This window comes from Patagioenas fasciata, chromosome 22 (assembly GCF_037038585.1).
Source record: "Patagioenas fasciata isolate bPatFas1 chromosome 22, bPatFas1.hap1, whole genome shotgun sequence".
NCBI lineage: Eukaryota > Metazoa > Chordata > Aves > Columbiformes > Columbidae > Patagioenas > Patagioenas fasciata.
The window spans coordinates 3,278,619-3,304,339 of NC_092541.1; the positions used below are offsets into that span (position 1 = coordinate 3,278,619).

Sequence of the window (25,721 nt, forward strand, 5' to 3'; positions counted from 1 at the left end):
TCCTGCTTTATTTACCACATCTATTTTCCAGAAGCCTCCCAGGTCACTGCAGTTATTTCCCCAATTATTTAATGGGATTTTTCCCTGTTTCCCAGCTCTCCCCCCATCTTGCCCACTCTGTTCCCAGGGGGGTCAGGCGGGCGCTCGCCCCAGTTCGAAGTTCACTTTGAATGTAACGCGGGCAAGAAACTGGAACCGGCAACACAAAATTCGCTGCAGCACGTGCCTGGAATTGCAGCCAAAGAGCCAAGTGGGCAGCAGGTCAGGAAAAGATGACACCCCCTATAATTAAACATCTTCATATCAGATTAACCAAAAAAAAGTCATTAGAAATAAATGAGTTAAGTGATTCTGCAACACAAGTTAAACGGCAGTCACGGGAGAAGGACAAACTGCACGGCCCAGCTTGACTGAGATAATTATTTTAGCAAAGCTTATTGCAAAATAAATTGCACGGAAGTTGAGAAACCTTCTGAAATTGTTGTTTTCAAATAAATCTTTGGCTCCTTCAAGGAAGTGGAGGAGAAAAAAAAAAGCAAGGAAAAAAATAAAGCAAAAGGAGCGAGCCGGTATTGTGTCCTTAGCAGCAGTTTGAGCAGCAGAACAAAGGCAGGCAGAGTTTCAAAGCACAGCAGCTCTCCCCACTCCGCTGTTTGTTCTGCTCATGAGCAGACAAGCTGTTCCCTTTCATCTGGAAAAACTCACACAATAAGAAAAATACCTCAGTAGAATGCGAGTCTGTACTAACAAAGCCCCAGGGGCAGCAGGAGGAAATCTTCCGGCCGGCAGAAACGCTTTGGCGTTGGATCCTCAGTAGGCGGCTGCGGGCGCAGGAACAGGGACCAGGGACTGTCAGGTGCCCCTGCCCATCCTCATCCTCCTCCTCCTCTTCACCACGAAGGCTCCGGTCTCGCAGGTCAGCGAGTGAAGGCCGTGGCATGGAGCTGATGGGGAGAGGCAGCAGACGAAGGGCTGGCACAGGGTGAGACTCCGGGTGACGCCCTCGGGGAACACGGGGAATCAAAAGCACGAGCGCAGGGTCCAACCTGGACTCGAATCCGGAGCCGTGGGAGCTGCGCTGCGGGTCAGAGCCGCTGGAAACGTCTCTCCGGAAGGTTGTTTTGATAAACACGCCATCTCCTTGTGGAATTCAAACCTCCAACTGTTCCACTGGCATGGACACCTCTGCAGCACCAGCACAGGCCACAGATTGCGAGTTAACTTGAATTACATTTCAGATCTGGGGAGGGTGGCAGTGGGAGGTTGATGAACAGTATGCTCTAGCTCTGATGTTGTTACAACCAGATGGCTTCAGCTTATCATTTACAATAAAAAACAAACAACAAAAAAGTGAAGCTGACAAATAAATCATTAATTCACCTGCAACTGGCAGGATGCGAGCAAGTCGCCTCCTTCGCAGATCTGACAGCGCGTTCCGAGCGTGCAGGAGGGGCTGGGGCGCCAAGCCCAGCACAGATCACTGTCCTGCAGGTATCTCCTGTCCTGGGGGAAGGAGCTGCCAGACCCGCAGCGCTTTCCGGTGACACCTCCCAGAAACGCTGAGCACCAGCGCCAGAACACGCGGTCACCTCCTCCAGGCGCCTCTGGTCCCCGGACAGGGACGCTCCGATCGGTCACTCCAGCGGGACAGGGATGAACGGCTGGGGCAGGTGGAATATTTCAATAAACAACGCGGTTACTGCAGCGTAATTAGACATCTCTGTGCCACGCAGACAACTCCTGCAATTACCTGGCAATGAACTTTTCGTGTCTGTACGCAATTAGAAGCTGAAATGCTGGGTTTGAGTCCTGACAGGGGAGGGGGGAGAAGCTTGTTATGACTAAATGCTTCGCTTACCTAAAAGGAAACGCACACTAAATCCAATATAAAAGGAATTAGCGGCGTTTGAGCAATAGATGTAAGATGGGAATTGGTGAACCACGTAGAAGGAAGGATTGCTATGCGGAGGGTTGTGTGTGCGTGGTAAGAGCTTGGTGAGGAACACAAGGGGAAGGGACCCTCTCAGGAGTCCCCATCCATAAACACATCCAGCAGCCAGATTAAACATGAGCGTGCAAACGGAATTCTCCTCCACACAAGGGACAGGAGGCTGTGAGGCAGCACGGTGACAGAATGAAAAACTGGAGACAACAGACACCTCATCTATTTTCTAGACACAACAGCGTAAGCCATTCCGTGCCCCAACGGACCATGGAAGGTCAGATCAATCACGGTGCATTCCAGTCCGCCCTCCCTGGGGCTAATGACCCCAAAAGGGACATGGGCTGCGCTGCCAGCCCTGCCCGCACCGTCCTGTGCCAGATCCTGACCGTCCTTGCTCCCCGCAGACAGGCCCAGCTTCAAGGGGAGCCCAGGGCCCCGCTGTGGGCAGCTGGCATTAAAACCCATGCTCTCCACCATTCTGGTAATACCTGCTAGGAGCAATAAACCAGGTTTGCACAGCAGCTCTGTGCGCGACATCCCTTAATAAATCCCGGCTGAGCTCCGGAACAGCACATCGCTGTCAGCACGCGGCAGCGGACTGAAACGGGACCTCCGGGGAGCCCGTTTGAAACTGGCAAGTCTTAAAAATGAAACAAGAAAGACAACAGATACCACACAGTACAAAATAGTAATTATTTATATTTTCAAAAAGGAAAAAAAAAAAAAAGTTACCAGCTATTTTGAAACTTCTTCCCTGTAAGAAGAGTGACTAATAGAAAGGAACAGGACTGGCTCTATACAGTCAGCAAGTCAGGTACAAACAGTTGTTAAGAATCATTTAGCAACTCAGGACAGGGACTTCTGACGCAGCGCTCATGAACAATAAAATTTCTCTTTTTTTTTTTTGTTTGTTTTTTAAAAAGGGGGAGGAGGGAAAATAAAGCAGGGAAAAATGCCAAAAACACTTCCCACAATATCTAAAAACAGTAACCGTTGTTCTTGTCAGACAGCACGCTCCAGATCCAAGGATTTTCTAGTCCTTTCCAAACCAGCAGCCTTGCCAAGGGCTGCCTGCAGTCTATTCACACCCTCCAGCCGCTCACTGGCCCCTTGCACTCCAACCTGTCACTTGATAAAACATGGGGTTTTTCTTCCTTTTTTTCTCCCCTTTTTTTTTTTTTCAATTAACATACAACTGCTACTAACAGAGAAACTGATCTTCTTGTTGCTGGATAGCAATAAGGAGTTACACAAATGTCCAGTTTTTAGCTCAGCTGGAAGGACTTAAATTCTCTTTTCTTTTTTGATATAAATACTACTGGAGCTCCCATCAGGTACTTCCTTTCCAGAACTTCACTGGAAATTCTTTTTAACCCTCCAACGCTTTCCAAGGCTAAAACGTCCTCTTGCTCCAGGCATCTGACGGTTCGTTCTGTGCTGCCAGACGCAGAGATGTTGTTTTCCCCAGTACCTCTGCTGGGTTATCCCAACTCGGGCCGGTGCCTAAACCGAACCCGGTCCTTAATTGACTCGGCCAAGTCGAAGGGAACACACAGACAATGCAGCAACAGGGATTCGTTAGGTTGAACAGCCCCAGGCCCACCCTCCCCCCTCTCCCCAAGTTACTTGGTGCTGTTTGAAAAAGTCTGGGTGTCACGAAGCAGTCTCTTCCCCCCAACAACAGAGTAAAAGCTCCACGGATTTCGCTGTCTACCTGGTGGTCAAGGTCACAGCAGCAACGGCTGGTGCTGCTTCCAGAACAACACGGGGCGGCGCGAGCCGGGCTTTAGGATTGCTTCAGTCGCTTCCGCGGGGGCCCCAGGAAGGGACACTGCGCTGAGGCCAGCGAGCGATAGGCCTCGGCCACCAAGTGCGGGTGTGAAACCACCATCGACTTCCAGCCCGAGGTCTCCATGACATCAGAAGCATGACTAGAAGTAAGAGAGAACAAATGTGAAGTTATCGACTGGGGACAGAAAGGATTCTTAACTAAATAGATTCTTTCTGCAGGCCCGAGAAACCTGATGTTTTTAGCGCACCGTTTTAGGGTCACTCTGGATGCGTGGTGGGGATCTTTGTGAGGACGGCAAGTGTTGGCTCTGCTGGCACGGCTGCACGCAGCACAGCGCCGCAGCCTCAGGGGGAAAAGCTTAAACCTCTGCAATGGCAGGTGGAGGACAGCAGGAACTCCGTGTTATCCATCCCAGCTCCTCAGCAAAGAAGTAGTTTACATCAATACAGGAGGTACTGAGAAAAACTGACCAATAGGACTAAACACGTTTCCAGACACCAAAGTAGTTGGTAGTCATTTGACACGTACTGAAAAGTCTGTTCTATTACAACGTGCAAACAGTCCCGCAATATCAGGGACTACTTGATATTCTACTGCCTACAAGTTGTTCAGGTGTGGGGAAGAGACCAGCCCAGCCCACAGACACCACTGTACACTCTGAACAACCCCAGCAGGGCAGGACTGACCTGCCCTTGGTGCAACGGCACCCCCGGGACACCAGATTGGTGAAGGACCACAATGGGAGAACTCAAAAACACCAAAGAGGAGGATCTGCTCTGCCTGTGATGGCTCCCAGGTTGCGAACCCCGTTGCTAATAAACACTTTCCTCTGGGTTTGTTATATCCAGGAACAAGAGAACTCACTAGTTAATGAAGTCGACTGCCTGAGTTTTGAGCTGGTCGGCGCTGTGCAGGTCGGCCAGGATGAGGATCTCGGCTGCGTTCTCCACAGACAGGTTGCTGCACAGCGCGTCCTCGCACATCACCTTCAGGCGCTCCAGCGCGTACTGCAAAATACAAAGCAGAGCAGTCAGGGGCAGGACACGGTGCGCCGGGCCTGACGCGAGGCCTCGCTCTGCTCCTCCACTCTTCAGTAAAACCACCCTGCCATGACCAGGCCTCTCTGCTATATGCATCTGAACTGCACTCAAAGGAGTAGTGACCAGCAACAAAAAACCAAACAAACGAAAAAAGAATCGTGATGCGCCCACCCTGAGGAAAAGCAATGGAGAGGAGACATACCCACCAGAACTCGTCCCGGCCTGCGGGGACAGGCTGCCTGGCGCTGTGCTCATGCTTGGAAATGAGAGCTTCACGTCACCTGGAACACTGTCTCACTCACTTCAAGGCACAGAACGCTAAAGCCAGACTTTTATTCTCACTCTCAGGCAGGATCACCCGCAATCAGCGGGAAGATCTGTCTAACAGGGAACGCTCCACAGGGTTCCAGGGATGTTCAGGCAGCTTTCACTAAACTCCTTCGCCATTCATGACCTGCACATCAAGACCAGCCTTGCTCAAGTACAGGCTGTTGGTTTAATACTAAAGTGTTAAATAAATGTTGCCGATTTCTTGCAGCTATCCAGCTGGAAACTGAACACCACAGCATGTCTGTAGCTCTGGCAAAACCTCTAACTCTGCATCCTCAATCTGGAGTTTCTACCATCCCACTGTGCATTTGCCCGAGCGCTGCCAGACGCGCGGGGCTGAGCCGCGTCGGTAGCCCGAGGAGCTGCAGGGACGTGTGTGGCAGCACAGAGCTGTCTGACAACTGTCACCCTGCGTTCGGTGGTACTTTGGGCATCACCCAAACCTGCAGACGCCACCCAGATCTTCAAAAGCAACACGGTGGGCTCGGGCAGACCCCAAACCGCAGGTTTACGGATATAACAGCTGGGAACCGTGAGACCAAGATGCTTCTGGAAATCTGGGTACGTGGGATTTGATCGGGGTCTGCGGCTCTTTGCACGAACCAAATGGGATAGTTCGGAATAGTCTAGGTCCCGTGATTCCATCTCATGGGGTTAAGAGAGCAGTCAATTATAATGAAGTTCTTATGGGAGTAATAACATTAGTACTAAGAAATTGTCCTGAAGATTAAACACAGTTCAGTCCTCTTTGTGTTATCACTTCAAATTGAGTGATATTTCTTAAAAAAATGAGATTGTTAATTTTTTTCTTATCTGACAGATAACTGCATTTGAGAGTAACCTTCATATTGTTTCTAAGGCTTTTTGGACAACTACGAGATGACACAGTATCCGAGTTGGTCAGTGTGTGAGGCCCCGTTTGGCAAACACACCAGATTTGTGAGGGCTGCTCTGTTGGCCTGAACAGAGACCTGGTAATGAGCTCGTTGGTGCCACAACGGGAGCACTTGCCATTTGAGAAGCACTATCACCATCAACTGAGTTTATACTCCTATTGATTAAATTTAAATTCGTAATTATAAAGCCCTGTTTTCACTGAAGACTCTGTGACAATAACGACTTCAACCGAAGCATGGCGCTCAAAACCAGGACAGTTTGCTCCCACCAGAACATCTGAAGAGGCAACTCACACTTACTTGCTTTATCCATATCAATAACCAAACCAGGGGCAAGCCATTACTTTATAGTACTGTCCGTCACTAGATCAAAATGTAGCAAACAAAGCCTAAAATTATTCCTTTTATAAATGGAATATTCTCCTCTATGCATGTATGATTTTTATTTCGATTATCGCTACAAATAGCTCAGCTTCTAATTACATAGCTGGGCAAAAGGAGCCATTCTGGTCTCCCAGGTACCAGGATTACCCCTTCCCCCCTTTCTTAATTACATTTAAAGCAACATCCCACCTAACAACACACTTACCCAAGCGGCTGAAATAGCATCTCCTGGGCTGAGCAGACACGCTTTGCTTTGCTTTGGGTCTAATTACATATTTTCCCCAAGAGGCAGGAGGAACTCAGAAGAAGCTGTTTCAGTCTCTTGAGTAAATATTAGATGGTTCATGCGCTTCCATGGAAGATTTTTTATTTTTGCTTTTAAAAGACACACAATGAGTTTAAAAGGAAAAAAAGCCCTACATTAAAAGCCAGGAAACTCAAAGTTAAAGCCTACCCTGTCCTTAATGTACTGCTTCGTACTTACACTTGTCTCAGTTAAAGATGGTATGTGAGCTCTCAATCAATACTCTTTAAATATTGAATAAAATATGTGGCAATGACTATAATCAGGCCAAAAATCTCCTTGCATTATCTCCCGTTTTAATTCTAGTTGCAGTGGCCCAGTAATGGCGTATGGAGCGTTTCACCTCTAAAACTCAGCGTTTTTGATGGAGCCCAGGTCTGCAGTGACAGGGAACTGGATGGTCGTGTGGTGGTTGCGTGGAACAAGGTTACATGCATCCACATCTTAAACGCCACCGCCCTCCGTGGCACCCCCAGAGGATCCGAGGGCTGAAGAAGCACGGAGACTGAACTACGCTCTCACCCTAGAGGTGCTCCCTCCGGGTCAGGGCTGAGGCACAGGGCAGTGTGGAGAATCTTGCACTGCTGCTACCCGTGCTGAACCTGCGCGGTGGATAAAGTCAGGACTTTAGTCTCCAGTGCTGTCAAACTGGCATCTTGCACCAGCACTAAGTTCACTTTTAAGAGAAAAAAAATAAAAAAACAAAAAAGGCAATCAAGCTGTGGTTATATATGAGGAATTCCCAGCGGTGCGGGGCTCGCTGGCCGCTCTCTGGGGTCCCAGGGCTGCAAAGGGAAGGAGCAGCGGTGGCTGGCGAGGCCAAGCAGCGCCCGCCGCTCGGGGGCCGCCGCACCGGCCCTGAAGGACCCTGCAAAACCAGCGAGGACTCAGCGAGCGGGCGTCCTCCTCTCCACAGACAGCAGGGACTGCCACTGCGAAAAGAGAATAAACAACAGGACCCCCCCGCTCTCCGCCGTCCATCGCTCAGAGCGCCTCTGGAGCTGCCGACCCCGGTCAGGCCAGAGGAGACACAGGCCCTGTTTGCCAGGGCCGAACGCTGCTTTGGAGATTGGGTAACAATTGCACTAAAAAAAATATCGCCACGTCCACTCTGAAATTTTCTTCTCTCCCCCAGCTCTTATGCTACATTACGGTGAACAAAGATGTCCTCTGAAATTTTAAGAAAATGCTTAAGAATGAGCAGTAGAGACAGAAATTCTGTGTTAAGGTATGTATCTATAGAGCTATACGTATCTATGTTACATCCAGGTTTACCTACACGCCACAGCCAATTCAGAGAAACTGCCCCGCCGCAGCACCCACACGAGCAGCTCGCTGCAGCGATCCCAAGGAGCTCTGCGCGAAGCAAGACACATGTCATTCCTGCTCCTCCGAACACCCGGGAATCCCAACTGTACCTTGTCAGCAGCTGCCAGCAAGTCATCAGCCATTTTGTCAAGATTTGGTGCCTTCCCCGTGTAAATAAAGCACATCATTTCCTTAAAAACTTCAGGCTCCACATCATTGATTTCAACCCGATTCTGTATCGGAAAAATGAAGCTTGTTAAGATCCTGACAAGAATGTAAAGGTTTCCTTCTACCCAAGCTCTTTCAGTATTCAGAAATTTGCTACAAACTATTTAGAATGTTTACTACTTGCAAATAAAAAAACAAAAGAAGAAAGAAGAACGTAGATGGAATAAGAAGGATTCTAAGTTGTATTTCACATTCTCTACTTCTCCCTGTCCCACCCCAGACTCTTTCCCCAAAGTAACAAAGGTAACAATTGCCTCCTTGATCCCTTTCATCCTCCCTTCAGGACAGCTGAAGCAGAGACCTGCATCTAATGTGAGAGAAACAGTTAACAGGTGACAGTAGTCACAAACACTACCTGAGACAGTGACGCTAGAGCTGACTAGAGAGCTGTTACCCCAGCTGGAGAAGTTCTGCTTCCTTCAGAACTTACCTTTTTACTCTCTTCCATCTCGTGCTCAAACATGGCGCTGAAAACCGGAGAACGCGCTATGGCAGTGAGGAAAACAAAACACAGTTAGAGGAGCCCTGGGACACTTCAGGACACGCTAAGCGCAGCCTGCCAACACCTCAGCAACCGACCCGCTACTCCATCCTGCTACAGCAGACAGGACAAATTCAGTGTAACTGCCACACGAGTGTCAGTTGTGACATAATGTGGCCGACGGAGCTTCAGACTGGGTGTGGGAGAATTCCTTACGTCCTCTCAAACAACGCTGAAGAGTACATGGGTGGTTAAGTTAAGTTTCTTGACTTTACAAGAAAGTACTCCTCTGGAAACATCACTCCTTACAAATGCTTTAGGAATATATTACCACAGCCACAAAAACATCCTCCTACCATCCTCGCCATAGGAGGAGATAAGCAACTTAAAACGGAGCAGATATTTCTTCTCTCCTGATTAGCAGTTCACAAAACGGTCTTTTACTACAGCTCTGCAGTTAAAAGAAGGGCAAAAGCCTCCTTTAAAGACACAGTAAATCCACCCCGTGCCCCACTGCGGTACTGACCTGCCAGGATGGCTTTGTGCGCCTGGAACTCCTGCCCCGCCACGCACAAACAGCAGTCGGTGAAGCGCGAGTTCTCCCACAGCCCGCCCAGCTCGTCTGCCAGGCGGCACTCGGGCACCTTCACCATGTTCATCGTGTTCTGGCCGGAGATGTTGACCGAGTCCTGCACCACGCTCACCTGCAGGGGAAAGGAAAACAGGCTCAAAAACACACACTGGAAATGTCGGTTCCCTCCAGGGAGTTTTTATTTGCAGGGCAGCTGAAGGGAAACACAGAGCAAACCCCAGACCTCTCGAGCAGAACCGCTGTGTTGTTAACAGTGTCTCCATTTCTGAAGCATCCTCTGTCCCCTGCCCTAACCCTGCTCTCTGCTCCTCCAGGGTGTCCCACATCACACCAGATTTTCTTCTCAACCCCAAAGTAACGGCGCTCTATGCAATTTAATCATAACTTTATTCGGTGACTTCCTGAGGAAGTGGAACCTTATTTTTTGGCTTTTACAGACATCATACCTGACCTAGTTTTTTCCTTCTATCACCACTCTGAAACCCGCCCCAATCAATAATGCAATACAGACAGCAGTGCAGATGAAAATGAAGTATCCGAGATCTTTGACGGCCAAGCATCCACATGGGTGGGCATGGGCTGAACGCCACGTCTCGCTGCTTCTGGTTTGCAGTGTCTCAGAGTTTAAACGCTGCCATCACATTACAAACTTAAATTAAAAACAACCCACAAAACTAAGTAATAAAAGAGCAGCTTTGTGTCAGGTAAGGAGGAAGATTTGCAGAAGGCAAATGCAGAAGGCAGGTGGATCCCTGCTCGGCTGCTCCAGAGCAGCCAGGGCTGGGCCCTGCGTGGCCACGCTGGCTGATAACAAGGACACCAAGGGAACCGCTCGGAGCCCGGGCAGCACCGAACCGTGAGCTTCAACACGCCATAAATCACACCCCTCTACGGCAGATTCAATTAATAACACCAGTGACTAACAGCACCCTGCTCTAACGAAGGATAAAGGACGACACTGACTGACAGGGAAGCCTATGTGAGACTATTCCCTGGATTTGCTGTCAAGTCCAAGTTAAATTTCAGTTCTATTAATAACCAGTGGCCAAAGAAGAACAGACAGCAAAAGGAAGCCTCACAGTTATGTAAAAGGAGGAGTAAATTATTAAGTGAGAGAGGTGACGGAAGCATCTTCCGAGGTAAAACCCCCTGAGAGCACGTCCCCCCACTCGTGAGAAAGCCGGGTGGTTTGTGAGGGCAGACGGGTGCTGTGTGAACTCTCGGCACACACACCAGATGCTGCTCGCCAGCGGACACTGATGATTACCCAGAACATCAGCAAGTTAATATTCCTCGTCACTCATTTGACAGCTACAAAATCTTGTTGCCCTCTGCCATTCAGCCCAGCAACATGGACTCAAGGATGGATGAAAACTCAGATTCATTAAAATGGAATTCCAAGATGCAGACCCCTTGCTGATTATGGATCAGCTAAAAAAGACCTGGCAATCGCATCTCAAATCCACAAATAAATCCTGTTCGTATAGGAAACTCAGTTACTGCCATGAAAATACATTGTATGGCTTTTACATCAGGAGCAGATTTCAAGTGGTGACCAGCCGTAGACGTCGAATTAGATGAGGTTTTGGTCATGCTATTTTCAACATCTTAGCCAGGGAACCAGTGCTCCCAGCTCAGCACAGCTACTACCACAATGCTGGGAACATCGCTCTTTTTGGAGGCTTCCCAGCACGACATTTACCTATGATGTTGGAATATAATTTAAACAGCAGAAAGTAATGCAGTTGGGATATGAACAATCAGCTCCACCTGCAAAACAGAGGTCAAAAAAAACCCCCAAACTGACAACTAAACGAGGTCAGATGCGAAATGCTGACAGGGAACATCATGCTCTGCCTTAACAGCATTTCCAGCAAGACATCATCTGTGTTCAACACCGGACACGAGCAGAGAGCAAAAGGCTTCTTCCTTTAAACTCTAATAAAGCAACGAGAAGGTGCAGCAGACACCAGACAGCTGCCTGGTCTCCAGGAACAAGGATCCCAAGAGCAGCACTGCTGACCCCTTGGTTCCTGCCCCCAGAACACGGCTGCTCCAAGCACAGCTCCACGGGGACACGCTCCAGCCCACGGCACGGCCGGTCGCAGCACAGACACTCATTGGGAGCTCCGAGAAGGGAAGAGAAAATAAAATGAGAGGTGGCAGAAAACCCCAAGCCAAGGTGTTGATAGCTCCTGCCAAGTTGCTTCCAGACAGCAAACCCTTCCTCGCTGGTATCGCCACAGATTTCTAACACGCTGGACTGCAGAACAAACAGGAGATATCACAGGCAGGTGAAGCCAGCAATAAGTTTTCATCCAGAACACACAAAGACACTGAGCTGAAGCTTTTGAAGGGACTAATTCAGCAGCAAATGGACTGACTTGAATTAGTACCGGTTGCCAAGACTCCTGGCAGATCTCAGGTTTACCTGCACCGCACCTTGCAAATTCCCTTCTCAGACATTAATTTTTGAGTCTCATTCCACAATTGTACATTTTCTGGCTCTTTTCTCATGAAGGAAAGAGGAATTGCCAGACCTAGAGGTGTCATCCCCACTACTGCCCTCTTCTCCACATTGCTGAAGTGCTAAAGGAAGGGCTCCCTCATTACAGGAGTCATTTATGCTGCTGATCGAATCCGCATCCTTTAGGAGATGGCTTCTTAAAAAAAACAAACCAAAAAAACCCAACAAAACCAGCCAGCTGTCGAACAGCTCTGACCAAAGCACTTCTTTCACTCCTGAAAGAAAACACAGCAGAAGAAAAGACTCCCACAAAAACCACTGCAGGAGATCCAAAGAAAGAACAACTCGTTCCACCTGTCTCCTGGCAAAAGTCACAGCTACGGGAGGCATTCTGCAGTAAAAAGACCACGACAATAAGACAGCAGAAGCTCGGAAGGTACTAAATCACAGAGTTTAAATTTGCTCATTAAGGTTTCTAGACTTAAATAGCTAGTTTCAGAAATAACTGTATCTTTGTCTGAAATTAGTATTAGTGAAATCACAGAATCGACTGGGTTGGAAAAGACCTCAGAGATGATTAACTCCAACCCTTGGTCCAACTCCAGTCCATTGACTAGATCATGGCACTAAGTGATAACTTGATGATAACTTTGTAAGCAGTTGTAGGAAAATACAAACACAATGAACAGAAAACTGTGGTTAGTATAAAATTCCTTTTTCTTAAATTTTTATGTGTTGGCTGTATAGACACATTTAGGAAAACAGGGAAATCTCTTCTTTATTCAGTAGGCAGGTTACAAGCGGGCCAGCTTCCACTGCAGGTCTTGGTTATCAGCCCAAGTAAGTTTCCAATTAAGGAGCACAAACAGATGGATGATAATACTAAACCAGAAGTGAAATGATAATCAAACATGCTTAATTCCTACTATCCTCACAGGTGAAAGACAAATAGAAAGTAACAAAAAATAAACACAAGTGAAAAGCAATGAATCACCCAAAGAGCCACCAGCACACGGAGTGCCGCACTGACACCCCGTGTTTCTCCCAATCCCTCTGACTCCTTAAAAGCAAGGATGAGAAATAAGGTCACATCTACCTGGAGCTAATGGACTTACCTCGCAGAACAGAGTGAGTTTGTCATCTGGAAGAAGTCCATTGGCCTCATCCAAAAGAAAGTCTCTTCTAATAAATTTTTTGAACCCCCAGTCCTTGCCTTGCACGAATCGATACGCTCGCTGGCTCTCTGAAAGGAAGACACGGGGCTTTAAACACCGGCCGAGGGACTCGCTTGATCAAACAGCAAAAGACAAACAACTGACCCCATCAGAGAGAAAGGGTTTGTACACACCCATTGCTTTTGTTTCTTCTCCTTTAGCATTCAGGATGGAGAATTTGAACTTTGCTCGAACTTCACTTTTTGGACAGCTCACCAGCAACAGATAGAGGGATAAATAATCTTTACTCTCTTCATCCAGGCCTTTGGGGTTCACACGTAAACACCTGTGAAGCAGGCGCAGGAACGAGACGTCAGGAACGGTTTCTGGCAGATCATTCACAGCTTTCAAAGAAAGCGCATTGTAGAATTTCCACAATAAAAAGTACAGCAAACAAGTTCTGTTTAACAGCTGCTGAACCATAAGGAAATAACGGAGAGGTAAACAGGGTGGAGCCCCACACTGCACCAAGCCAGGGAACAATGCACAGGCAGTAACCATGGGCAAACCAACTCAAAAACCATGAGGAAAAGAGGAGGGGGGCATGGATTAAATACTGAAAAGCACCTTGGATGCCAACTTGCACAAAAGGAAAGTAAAAGAACTAGTAGAATGGAGGCAATGGATTTGAGGAATTGCAGCAAATCCAGAGAAACAGTGGGTACGATTCCATGGGAAGCAACTGAAAGGAAAAGCACATTTCTGGAAGGCTGGTAATTCCTCAAGACCATAATTCCAGGGTAAAAGGAGAGAACTGCTCCTGGGTGGAGAGGCAGAAATGCAAGGAAGAGGGCAACTCATAAGCTCTTCCATGACCTGAAACTTGACACAGAATCTAACAAGAGGCAAAAACTGGGGCAAGTGACTAACTGCTCAGACACACACAGATCTGGACATTAGAATGAGATCTGAGCAGCAAAGGTTCTAAAGTAATTTAATAACAAAAAGCGGTGGAATGAAAGCACAGGTCTGCCACCCAAAGGAAGGGAACATGAAGTGTATTGCATGCACACTAAATTATTCAGCGGTCATTTGCTGCAACCTATACTAAGGAGGTTTAAAGAAAAACGCTAAAATACATCACAGCACCACCAAGGGATCAAATTAGGAGCCAGGTGTCCATGTGTTTGACCTAGTAGATCCAACTCACAGTAGATACACATTCTCAAAGTCTGCTCTGAGTTACTGGAAATTACTTGAGAACTCAGGATTTAGAGTGCAGGCAAAATTGATCCTTTTAACAACCAAACTAAAACTGAGAGGTTGAAACAGAGCTTGAATATGCCAGCTGTGGACTCCTGTTGGCTTATAAGAACTTGCTATGATAAACATCAGCCAAAAAACCCTAACTGAAGCCATTAATAATCCTCCATGGAACGCCTCTGATATATTTCCGTTGTTATAGAAGCCCAAATTCTTTCACAGCATTGTACCAGCAGAGCAAACCTCTCTGCTCCACTTCTTACCATTTGAGTTTATCGTTGGCGCCGGATGAAAAGGTTGAGCTTTTGATGACCTCACCCATTTCTTCTCGGCAAAAGCTAAAGTTGTTTATGGTCCACATGTAGGAAAACTTCACCACTTTGATCTTAAAAACAGAAGATAATGGGCAGGTTAGGGTCATGCTCATTCACTTTGTCATTCTTAAAGGCAAAAAACTAAAAACCTCTAAGTTTTACTGAGTCACCTGTGTGACAAAGAACCCCAGGCACAAGACGGTGGTCTGGGCGAGCGTGGCAGAGCCAGCCGGGCCCTCCAGCTCCTCCGGAGCCGCGCCGGGGCAGAACAACAGCTGCGGGTTGCCCTGGTGAACGCTCGCTGCTGGCAAGCACAACGTCGCCTGAAACCCACGCTCTCAACTTGGTTTGGATACATTTCTCACCACAGGTGCTAATTGCACTAGGTCAGGAGCGTCTCAGCACAGCGTGGACTCACCTGGGTGTAGCACCAGCTCTCTGCTACAGGTCCACTCGACATTTCTGCCGGAGGAGGAGGACTCGGCACCCTTGACATCGCCAGTTTGAAGATTAAACAGAGTTTCACCACTCAGTAGAAGAAATTTATAATTGATCTTCACCCTGCCAGTTCCCAAAAAGAGAAAAAAAGGGGCATCAATACGCACTCCAGGTACTTGCTGCAGGTTTTATGAAACTTCAAATCACCACAATCCCTCCAAAGAAATTCAATTAAACTACTCTGTGTCATTCAAATTAAGCCCAAACTAGCAGATCCTAGCTCTGAATACCTGGCTAACTGCCCACGGAACTGTCTCCTGGGACACCGTGGTTCACTGTCTCCAGTCACAAGTCTTTGGGGACAGATGAAACTTGAAATTGCAGCAAAAGCAGCAGCCAAACCTCCTGCCCACGGGAATGATGCCTTTGTGCTGGGTTTAGTCCCAGCTTTTCCATCCCTGGGGTGCACAGCAGCTCTGCTCAACCCCACCCAGGCTCTCACATTGTTCTGTTCACAGCTACTTTTAATCCACGTTATTCTAGTGATCTGTTTTATAGCACAGGGACAAGACTGGTGAGAGGACAAGCGGCCAGGGAAAGGACGGAGCTCCTTCGCTCATCTCCTCGCTGGCAGCACCTGTCTGCACGCGGAGCACCAAGGGGCTGAGCCTGATGAAAAGGTTGGACCAGAAGAAAGCAAAAGGAATAAATAAAACAGAGTGGGACACGACACTTTTCCTTTGTTAAAACTGTAGTTAGTTCCAAAGACAACGGCTTTTTCTTACAATGGCACATTCATCAAGCCGGTTGGAACACGCCGAGAAGCCAAAGGGACCCTGGATGGGGGGCAGAAGTTAATCTCAAATTCCTGTGCCTTCCACTGGTCTCCAAGGAGCAAACTCCACAGATAATCTTATGATGCAAAATGGAAACTTTAACAGCTGCTTTCTGTATTTCAACAACATTTTAAGATGTATCTGCATATTACCTCCATCTCACATATGTAAAGAAGCTTTTGAAAGCTTCTAAAGGCAAGACAAATGTATGAGCTTGCAATACATGGGGCTATTTTATCTCCTCTGAGTAACTGTCACTTTTATATCTCGTATCCTTTCCTCCCAGATGGCTTAGATAGGCAGGTGGTAATACAAGTTATGACAACGTGCAAATAGAATTGCTGCATGCCAGCGCGTCATTCTTTACGCTTTTAACATGGCCCAAAGGGAACAAAGGTTCTACATTTTGAAGATTTTCTACGATTTAGAAAATACCTTCAGTCTAGTACGTCAAAGCTTTCTACAGCTGCTTCGCGAGGCAGTTAAATACAGTTTTAAAAAGGATGTTAAACTCCCAACATACCCCCAGCTCAATGCGGCAATTGACCACCAAATACTGTCATTGAATGGCACCACTGGTCCTTAGTCATACTGGGAATAAACAGGTGATTCCATCACTGTCTCTGCACAAGTTCCCGGCAGGGAAACACTTGCTGAAGGAACGGGGACGCACAGAAAGGTCAGTGAAATAGATCCCTGGGAGCTGCGGCAGAAACCGCCCTGTGTTCCTGCACTGGCCACGCTGAGCCGTTCTGCTGGCACCAACCAGCATCAATCGCGTTGTGAGAACCACAGCCCACTGCAGGTAAAGTCCTGAAACCAGCAGGGCACCCTCCGTGTTTATTTGCTCATGAACACTCGATACTTCACCAGTTCACACTTCTTCACTCACAGCGAATTAAAGAGCGCTGCAGGCAGAGCTTCCAGGAAAACATTCTGTAAATGGTTTGGATATCAGATTCTTTCTGGCCAGGAGAGACAGGGAATGAACCTGAAAGTGCGGGCGTAAATATCAAGTCACAGGAAACAAAATACAAAATATCTTATGGACCCCTGTACAGTCTGCAAACCTCTGACTTCCTTGGATATAAATAACAACCAGTCTCTGGTCATCGTTAAGATTACAGTTCAGAGTAATTCTCACTTATCTGAGAGCCAGCTCAGCCCGCTCTGAGGCCCAGGAACTGTCCCTCACCACGCTGTGCTCTGAACCACCCCACTGAGACACCTCCAGCTTCATCCACCACATGAACCAACCGGCAAAACTATTCTGTGAGCGCCACACTTGACCTGACAGAGGTGAGGAATCTCAACTCAGTCAGTTGTTCTAGAAGCCTCAAAACCACTAGATTTTCGCTCAACAGCCTGTCAATTTGTACTTCTTATCAAGATAAACCAACTGCCTTTTAAGAATCCAGTACTTTACACCAGGAATTTCCAAGTATATTCATTTGCAGTAAGTTTTATTCAGCAAGAGATAACTCACAGAAGTCTCTAAAAGAAGTATATTTTTAATTAAGGGTTTCAAAAGCAGAGGTGCCTGCTCTGCGGACACCAGTATCAAAGACTATCCAAGAACAGCACAAAGCACAGAGAGAAAAAAAAGAGCAGGACAAAGATAATTGGAGCCATAAAACAAGGGGCTGAGACGTGGAAGCACAGGAAAAGCCCATTATCTTCCTGCATTCTTCAAAGCCCTGGAAAGGACAATGAAAGTCTGAATTCACTGCCCTAAAGAGAGAAGACAAAACAAAAAAGGTCAAGTTAACCGGCAGAGCAAAGTGGGATGCAATGCTACCTGACTAGGGGCTGAATTACATTAGTGAGTTTTCAGATGTTACTGCACATGCTAACCAAGGCATCCCAGCGAGGTGGGCACAGTGCCCATGGCCCCGAGCGGCACAAACCTGCCCACAAAGTAGGGCATGAGGAATTCCAGGGGTTACAGAGAGCTGCCCCATTATCGACATGCTGGTGTAGAAGGGACTGCACCTAGGGAGCAAACCACCTGCACCCATAAACAGACTGAGATTAGACATCAACGCCTCCGCAAGGTGAAGTGACCCAAACCAAAAAGCTACAAGCGCCACCTAAAAAAACCCCAAACAAAACTATATAGGAGTAAGATGAATGGGATATATACAGACCTAACTGTTACCTGAATTAGAGGCAAGAATAATTTATGCCAAAACAAGTGGTTGGCGAATTAAGCTTGAACGCTTTCTGAAGCGCAGGAGCATCTGTGTTACACTTTCTGTTCTTGTATATCCAGCTGAGTTATCTCAAAACGCACGGAACATTGGTAGCCCACTAGAACTCAGTAACTAAAAATCGCACTTTGAGAAATATTCAAAACTAAAGGTTTCTTTCCCATTCTTGGAATGCTTTTAATTTTTTTCCCCAAACCAATTCTCCAGTTATAAAACCAGGGGGGAAACAAGGCTTGGTCACCTACAAAAATCATAATTTGCAAGAAAGCATTACGGGCTGGGACAATCATCAGTGAAGCATCAGCACTGCAAGAAGAATTCCAAGTAGGACATGTATTTTGTAAGAAAAGACACCCCATCATTCTGTAGCTGCAGAGCCTTCCCTTCCTCCCCAGTGTCCCCAAAGCCACCAGCACAGAGCTCAAACCAGCAGCCTCCAAAGAACCCGCTGCTGGAAACAAACCCTGCGCTCAGCATCGTTGCTCTCCACCATTAACTGCTATTTCTGACACCCTTCTGCGACAGCTCCGTGCCTGTGTTGAACAGATGCAGAAAACTGAATCTCCTTTAACCACATTCAACCCTAACTATAAATTACCCCAAGTACATTAGAATTACATCCACACCAATAAACAGAAAGAGTAATCAAATTCTTAAAAGGAAACAAAACTTAGTTTTATTTCATAGTTACTGTCAGGTCACCGCTGCTGTTTTCACCAGATGTTCGCCCCTTCTTTAACTCTTTCTACTTCCATCTTTAATCCTCTTGAGGCACATCCTGAGATGCTTAAAGCTCAAATCTTCAAAACTGTTTTCACTCAGAAGTTAATCGCCTCATATTTTTTTAGTTCAGATCATAAGCATGTTAAAAAGAAATAAATCTCTTACTTCCTTTTTTCCACATTATCCTTTTCTCCTCTTTTCTCCTCCTGCCAACCCATGCCTGCTCTTTTCTCTCCTCTCACATGGAAAAATGTGATCTGAACACACCAGGAACGATCAGCCTGAGCAGACTTCTGTCTTCAATAAGAAACCTGATCTCATTTTTGAAAAGCAGGGGTTTGGTATTGCCCGTGAACTCCTTTATTTTAGATTCTGCCTCACAGGCAAATCGTAAAAAGTATTTTACAGCTTGGGTCTGTGCCTGTAGGGGAAATTGTGACCTATCACTTGTCAAGACACTCAGTTGCAATTTTAGCAACTTTTTTTGTTTTTAAAGCAAAACATTTGCACTTTCATAGCGTGTAAGTCATCATCCAAATCAGGAGATAAAGCCACGCAAACAGCTCCTTCCCGGAGCACTCCGTGTTAGCAGAGGGGAAATCAGCGGCTTGCCTCACTCCCACAGAAACTCCCTACACAACAAACAGCAACTCCCGCACAGAGACTCCTGTTCGCAGCCTGTCCCACGGCCCCCAGCACTCCTGGGGTTACACACAGGAAGGTCCTTCACTTCCAACGTCACTTTGTCTCTTCTCGGACTCTGTCAGACACCAGCATGAGAAGGAATAAGGAGAGGAAAGAGATGGGAATCAAATTCCGACCACTTCCAAACCAGCCACATTCTTCTCAAAAATCAGCAGCCGAGTTTTATAGAAAATATCTCACCCTGACTTCAATAAGGCGCAATGGCTTTGCTAGTGTAGCTTTAATAACCTTACTCACATTAACATCAAAAAAATCACATCTTACCATAAATCACACTCTGAAAATAACACAATTATAGCATTCGCCTACACCCGTATTTGAATATCCCGACCATTCAAGACCAAGATTATCAAATTAATAAGACAAAAAGAAAAATTTTGGTAGCTTAGATATTTGATATTTCGTATGTTTGTAGTCAATAGGAAAAGCCTTGTCCAGCGGCATTATTCCGTGTCTGTACCAGCGACAGAGAAGCAGGGCAGCAAGGTGCATTCTTTCCACTGCTTCTGCCGTTAACGTTGTAACTTGTGTTAAAGGTGAAAAAAGTCCCAAAGGAGGGATCTTGGACACAGGAGCTGACTGACTGACGTTTCATTTTAATTATACCTTCTAAGCTGTTGTTGGCACAAGCCATTTATTCAATCTTTATGAAGCAGAGGAGATACCTACATTTATCTCCCTTTTTATACCAAGAAACCATGTCCAGCCTCAAAGAAGAAATGAGTCTTTTTTCTTCCTGTTAGCCCTTCTGTTCTGATAAAAAGTCCTCCTGCTATTCTCCCCATCAATAGTAAAACTCAATAAGCTACCGGTCAGTATTATCTAAAGAGAAATATTAATTACCTGCTAGCCAAGAACCAACTCTAAATCACACAAGTTACAAACCTTTACCCCCGAGTAACACCTGGACTTGCATCACATGTGCAGGTTTGCTCAGGCTGGCACCAATCTAAAGCAAGGATGCTGCAGAACATTTCCAGGATCCAGCTGTCATGGTTGTGCTTGCACTCCCTGATTGGAATTATATAAAATCTCACTGTAATCTTACTTGCTAGAAAGCAGAGGTCTGCAAAGCCGAACACGACACGTCACAACAATTTTCAAACCTGTTGGACTCACACCTACACTGACACATTGTTCTTCTCTCCGGGAACAAGTACCAACAAAATCACAAGCTACCAGGAAACCTCATGAAAATCACCTGTCTCTCGGCAGCAGCAAAATACTGTTCTGTGAGTTTCATTTTCTGCCTACAAGTGCTTCTAAGAAATTAATCAAACTGATACATGAGGGTTTTCAGCACCACTTGTTGAGGCTGCACACTTCTAGGAAAGAGCACCTGAGGAAACAAAAGCCCCAGTCCAGCGGTGTTATTTTCAATGGTTTTGCAGTTCTGGAGGCAGGTCGGTAAGGTTTAGTTGTGTTATTTTCAACGGTTTTGCAGCTCCGAGGCAGGTCGGTAAGGTCAGGAATGCCAGCCCAGAGCAGCCATCTGTCCGTCCCATCCCAGCCAGGACTGCCCCATGGCTTCCCTAAGCTCAGCTTTGCCTTCAGACACAAAGGCAACACACCATTTTGAATACAAGTTTAGAAGGACTTCGTTGTAGTAGACCATCTTCTCTGCCCACGCAATTTTGCTTAACTGTGAGATCCTAAATATGGAGAATGCTTAAAAATTAGCATATCTCAAATTAATATTCTGACTTTTTCTGCATGTGAGTCTCTTAAAGGTGTGCACAAGGGCATCCTTTTTTGCTGGAAAATTATTTCTGTTATCAGAAGTTGGATCAATTTTTTAAAAGCATCAAAATTACTGTATATGATTCACAGCCCAAGCATGACATCACACCCAATTTAAAATGCACAACATACACACTACATTTCTAATGAGAGTCATTTTTAAAGTCCACAGTCATATAATACAACCTATGATACAGGGTAAGAAAAGGTGAACTGAGATCTCAACATGGAAATTTTAATACTAATTCTGTAGTCAGAGCGTCTAAAGGCACCAGGATCCTACTGGCTTCTGCTCTATCAATGGCCAAAACAGATCCTTCCAGGTATTAATTTAGTGTTAGAGTGTTTAATCCCTCCCACGTTCACGGCTTTATAAACTCTACAGATGTCTAAAAATCCATGGAGTAAGACGAGCTGCACCTCACAAGACAAAGCAGTGCAACTCCTGCCTGCAACCAGGGTTACTCACAGTATAGAAATGAACTCCCAAGTCTTCCAGGCATTTGCTACAGTCAGTGGTTCTGCATCTTTTCTGTTCTAAAACTGTGGAGGCAAAAAAACATAAAGATCACAAATTACATTTCATGCGTGCTATGTATTTTCTTGAATTCTCAGCTATGCACATCAGCAAGGAAGAGACTTCCAGAATCACCCAACTCCTTCCTTCCAACACTGGCAATGGATATTTAACAATGTGAAACCCAGAAAACAACTTGTAATACATTTACAGATACAGCTTCTGAAAAGCAGCAGCTGCTTTGCCTCCTCAGGGGTAGGAACATTTTAATCTCAAGCTGGCTTCCTGCTCTGCCGTGTCTAGAACCTGGGACACGTGCTTTACTTAAGAGCTCTCCCTAGTACAAAGTACAAGACAGAATGCAATAGCAGCTTATCATCTGAGAATCAAGAAGCAGCACTCTCTGTAAAGACCTTTTTGTTTTGTTTTTTTAAAACCACATTTTTGCTGTATTTCCTCTCTGTGTTGAGTAGGAAACACCAGCAGAGGTTGGAGGAATACAGCAAGATCTTACATAATAGTCCAGTCGTGCAGAAAATTGAGCCAAAGCTGGGGAGAAGGAATTTTACAAAATAACAGTGGATATTCCCAAACGTGAAACTACTAACAGATTCAACAGCACAGCAATAGCTCCTGATCATACAAGAAACAGGTATCTTTCCCAGCTTTCTGCACAAATTTGCGGAAATAACATCCAGGAAGAAATGAAGCAGATGATTTCAAGCACACAGGTCCCCAGGCAGTGGAATGACAAGCCCCACAAGTAAAGCGCTGAGCAGGGTGTGCCAAGAACAGAGCTGGTAAGTCCCTCTTATTGTAAACTGGATTGGTATCCAGAGAAATCACCCAGGGCAAACAAACTCCATTCACAGCACACACAAACGGCAGGTCCTCTAGAGGCTCAGCCGCAGCTCCGAGATTAACCCTAAACCTCCAAGCTGGCTCAGGGGGACTCACTGAGAGAAGACTCTGCTGAACAGAGTTGGTTTTAACATTTACCAGGTCTAGTCAGCTCAGTACTAGTGCCAGTGCTGGCACCTTCTCCATGTTAAAACATCAGCAAACGGTAAGATCAATTACACAAAAAATAGGGGTTTTAAGTGCTCCGCTGTGACCCGTGCAATCAATGACAGGGCTGCTCACCGAGACCTGTGTCGAACCAAAACCCCTTCCATTTGACTCCCTCCCTGATCCCTCTGCAAATCCTGGAGGGTTTGGGCAGGAAATACAATTACAACAGTGGTAACCATACTCAAGTAAATCAGGATATCAGATTTGAGAATAGTTTCTAGGATCCTACGGTAGGTACAGTTCTGTATTACTGTCCTCTGCTGCTCCAGTGACAGGATGACAGCTTGCGATGTACTTTGCTGTCGTGTCGTCTCAATCTCGAGACAGATCCCTGACAAAGCACCACTAAAAAACCCCTAAATCTGTTTTTTCTTCAGGTCACAACGGAACAAGTGAAACCAAATCATTCTGGGCACCTAACTAGAAAACGTCACTGAAAAAACAAGGAAGCCAGTTATATGTTTTACTTAACTAATTTAGGGTTTTTTATAACCAAAGAGTTCTACCATACAAAGCATAAATAACAGTGCAATTCTGCAGACTTTTATAGGCCTTCACATTAAGCCACCCCAAACACAACCCCTCAGAACCCCAAAGGCAAAGAAAAAAACCAAATCACAAAGAAGTGTTCCTTTACATTACGTCATGATGATGCTCTACAATCACAAATGTAAACACATTTTAAAACGCCAAATTACAGAAAAATGACAACCAATAACATTACATTCTATATTTTCCTCCCTTCTACAAGCTCCTGCTAGAAAGACAATTCCATTTCACAGGCAGCTTAACAAATACTACGGGAATAACACTTTCCCTTTCCAATCCCACCGATCACCCACCCGGATAGCGCTCACAGCAGCACTAGTACTTTGCTATCGAATGGCATTAGCGACATGTTTAAGTGTGACGGGGAATTCTCCGCTCTCCGTGCTGCAGGATGATGCACCATTTCCTTCAACCGCCAGCACAGGCCCGGCCGGCCGGGCAGCAGCACAGCCCGGGCAGCGGGGCCGGCCCGGCAGCCCCGAGGAACGCGCCCCCGGCCCGGCCCGGCAGCCCCTGCTCGGCTACGCTGCTCTCACCTCAGCTTTCCCACTCCAGCCCGTGTTTCCTCCCTCCCTCCCACTCGTGTTTCCTCCCTCAGCTGCTCCCCCCTCCCCGGGGATCCCCAGGACCCCCCTGGCCAGGCCTGTCCCCAACTCTTCCCACCCGCACCCTCCTCCCTCAGGCCCCGCGGAGCCACCGCTCCCTCTCCCAACTCCTGCCCCTGCCCACAGCTCTCACCTCCCGGCCCTACGAGTGACTCGGCCGCGAGAGGCGGCCCGGCGCCGAGGCCCGGCAGCGCTGTCCGGGCAGGTGTGTGGGAATGGCGCCCCGGGTCTGCCCCCCGCCCCGCACCGGCCCCCTAGGAGCGCACCAGCCGCCGGGGATCACTATTTGGCAGCATGTCTTCCTCCGGCCGGCCCCCCCGAGCCCGGGCACAGGCTCATTATTCCGCAGGTCCCCGCAGCAGCGCTCTGCGCATGCGCCGCGCTGACGAGCGAGCAGGATATGGCTGTTCCCAGCGCTCCCCTCCCGCCCGCGCAAGCGCACCGCGCGAGGGCCACGGCCTCCCCAGCCCCCTCCCCACCCGAGGGCGACCGCGCATGCGCACGTTCCCTCGCACGGCACCCAACCGCCCGCCCTCCCCCGCGCACGCGCCCTCCGCCGCCGGTCCCGCCACCGCGCGTCCACCGGCGCCTCCGAGCACGCCCCCGCCGCTCCTGCGCGCTCGGTCCCGCCCGCCGCCCCGCCCTGCGGCTCACGGTCTGGCAGCGGGGTGGCGCATGCGCCGAGCGCCCCGCGCTCCCCTCCGTTGCCGCAGCTCAGTGTTTGGCAAGGAGCTGCCCCTGTCGCAGTGCCGCTCGCACCGCCACAGCGGGGGCGCGCCGGTCCCCGCGGCTCTCTCACTCCCCGGCAGGCACAGAGCTGCCTCACAGATAGCTCCCCGAGCCAAACGGGGCGGGGGGGGAGGAGGGGGCGACGACATTGCCTTCCCCCGCCGCTGTGCGGCCCCCGGTCCCTGCCCGGTTCCTCTGGCTCTCCCGCCCCCAGCCGGCGGGCGGCGCGCTGCGCGTGCGCGGGGAAGAGGCGGGAAAGGCGGGGGGCGGCGCGCGCAGCCCGCTCGCCTCGCGGCTCTGTGAGGAACCGGCGAGCGGAGGTGGCACCGAGAGGTGACACCCGCCCAGCCCCGTGTTAAACCCCTTCGCCCAAGGGTGCGTTTCTGCCGCGCTGTGGATCGGTTTCATCTCCCCGCGCCGTTCCTTTGAGGGCTGGACTTGCTGTTGCGTAGTGAAAATACAAAGTGCTTTCCCCTTCTCTCGCCTCAGTGTGTGTGTCACCGGTGCTCGTGAAGAACAACTCCCCGCACTGAGCACCACGAGAATTTCTTAACAATTTTGAGGATAATTGGTGAGTTTTTCTCAAGGCATGGCTCTTACCTTCACCGTTTGAGAAAAGGATTATAAAGAAAACATGCTTTATACCTGCCATTCAGGTGTGGAGATCAACAGCTTACGGGGCCTTCCAGGACCCGCAGCAGCAGCCGGCGCCAGGCATTTCGTAGCGGAACATGGAAGGAATGAGAAACAACAGTAAAAATGTGGGATTTATACTGGATAGAGGACGTTTTTCCATCATGAGCACAGGGGAGTATTTGCACAGGCTGCCCAGACTCTGCAGTCTCTCCTGGAGTTTAAGGGTGATTAAATAAAGCCCCTGTCAGACCTGGCGGGTGACCCTGCTGTGAGCCCTTCAACCCAAATTATCCTGTCATGTGGGGCTGCTGATTTGTAATGGCTTGCAACCAGAGGAAGCAAAATTGTCATTGTTAGAAATACTTAATTCCTTAAATGTTTATATAGAAGTTTATCCAAAGCTAGGCTTTCTTTCCTGCCAGTTTCACCCTCACGTTATAGTGAATTAACACAATTACACACAA

General features: G+C 47.8%; 1 protein-coding gene across 4 annotated transcripts; it reads right to left on the reverse strand.

Moving 5' to 3' along the window:
* Positions 1-2,624: 2,624 nt before the first annotated feature.
* On the reverse strand, positions 2,625-24,813 carry SPOP (speckle type BTB/POZ protein). Of its 4 annotated transcripts, none has more exons than XM_071817954.1 (11): positions 24,547-24,813; positions 21,620-21,693; positions 14,917-15,059; positions 14,448-14,569; positions 13,116-13,267; positions 12,883-13,010; positions 9,235-9,412; positions 8,658-8,713; positions 8,110-8,232; positions 4,602-4,744; positions 2,625-3,876 (listed from the first exon to the last, which is right to left on the reverse strand). In XM_071817954.1, exons 3-11 carry the CDS (start codon positions 14,992-14,994, stop codon positions 3,732-3,734), a joined length of 1,125 nt encoding a protein of 374 aa, XP_071674055.1. In that variant the 5' UTR covers positions 14,995-15,059; positions 21,620-21,693; positions 24,547-24,813; the 3' UTR covers positions 2,625-3,731. The 4 variants fall into 4 exon arrangements, with proteins under 4 accessions (XP_071674055.1, XP_071674053.1, XP_065712257.1 ...); XM_071817952.1 differs by lacking the exon at positions 24,547-24,813 and adding an exon at positions 24,159-24,301; XM_065856185.2 differs by lacking the exon at positions 24,547-24,813 and adding an exon at positions 24,026-24,161.
* Between the last annotated feature and the right edge of the window lie 908 nt (positions 24,814-25,721).

Coding starts and splice junctions, on each gene's coding strand:
- SPOP (XM_071817954.1), bottom strand. CDS start 14,994: ATGTCAAGGGTGCCGAGTCCTCCTCCTCCGGCAGAAATGTCGAGTGGA. Junction 14,570..14,916: donor AGAGCTGGTGCTACACCCAG/GTGAGTCCACGC, acceptor TCTGTTTTTAAG/ATCAAAGTGGTGAAGTTTTC. Junction 3,877..4,601: donor GCAGTCGACTTCATTAACTA/GTGAGTTCTCTT, acceptor TCTTACTTCTAG/TCATGCTTCTGATGTCATGG.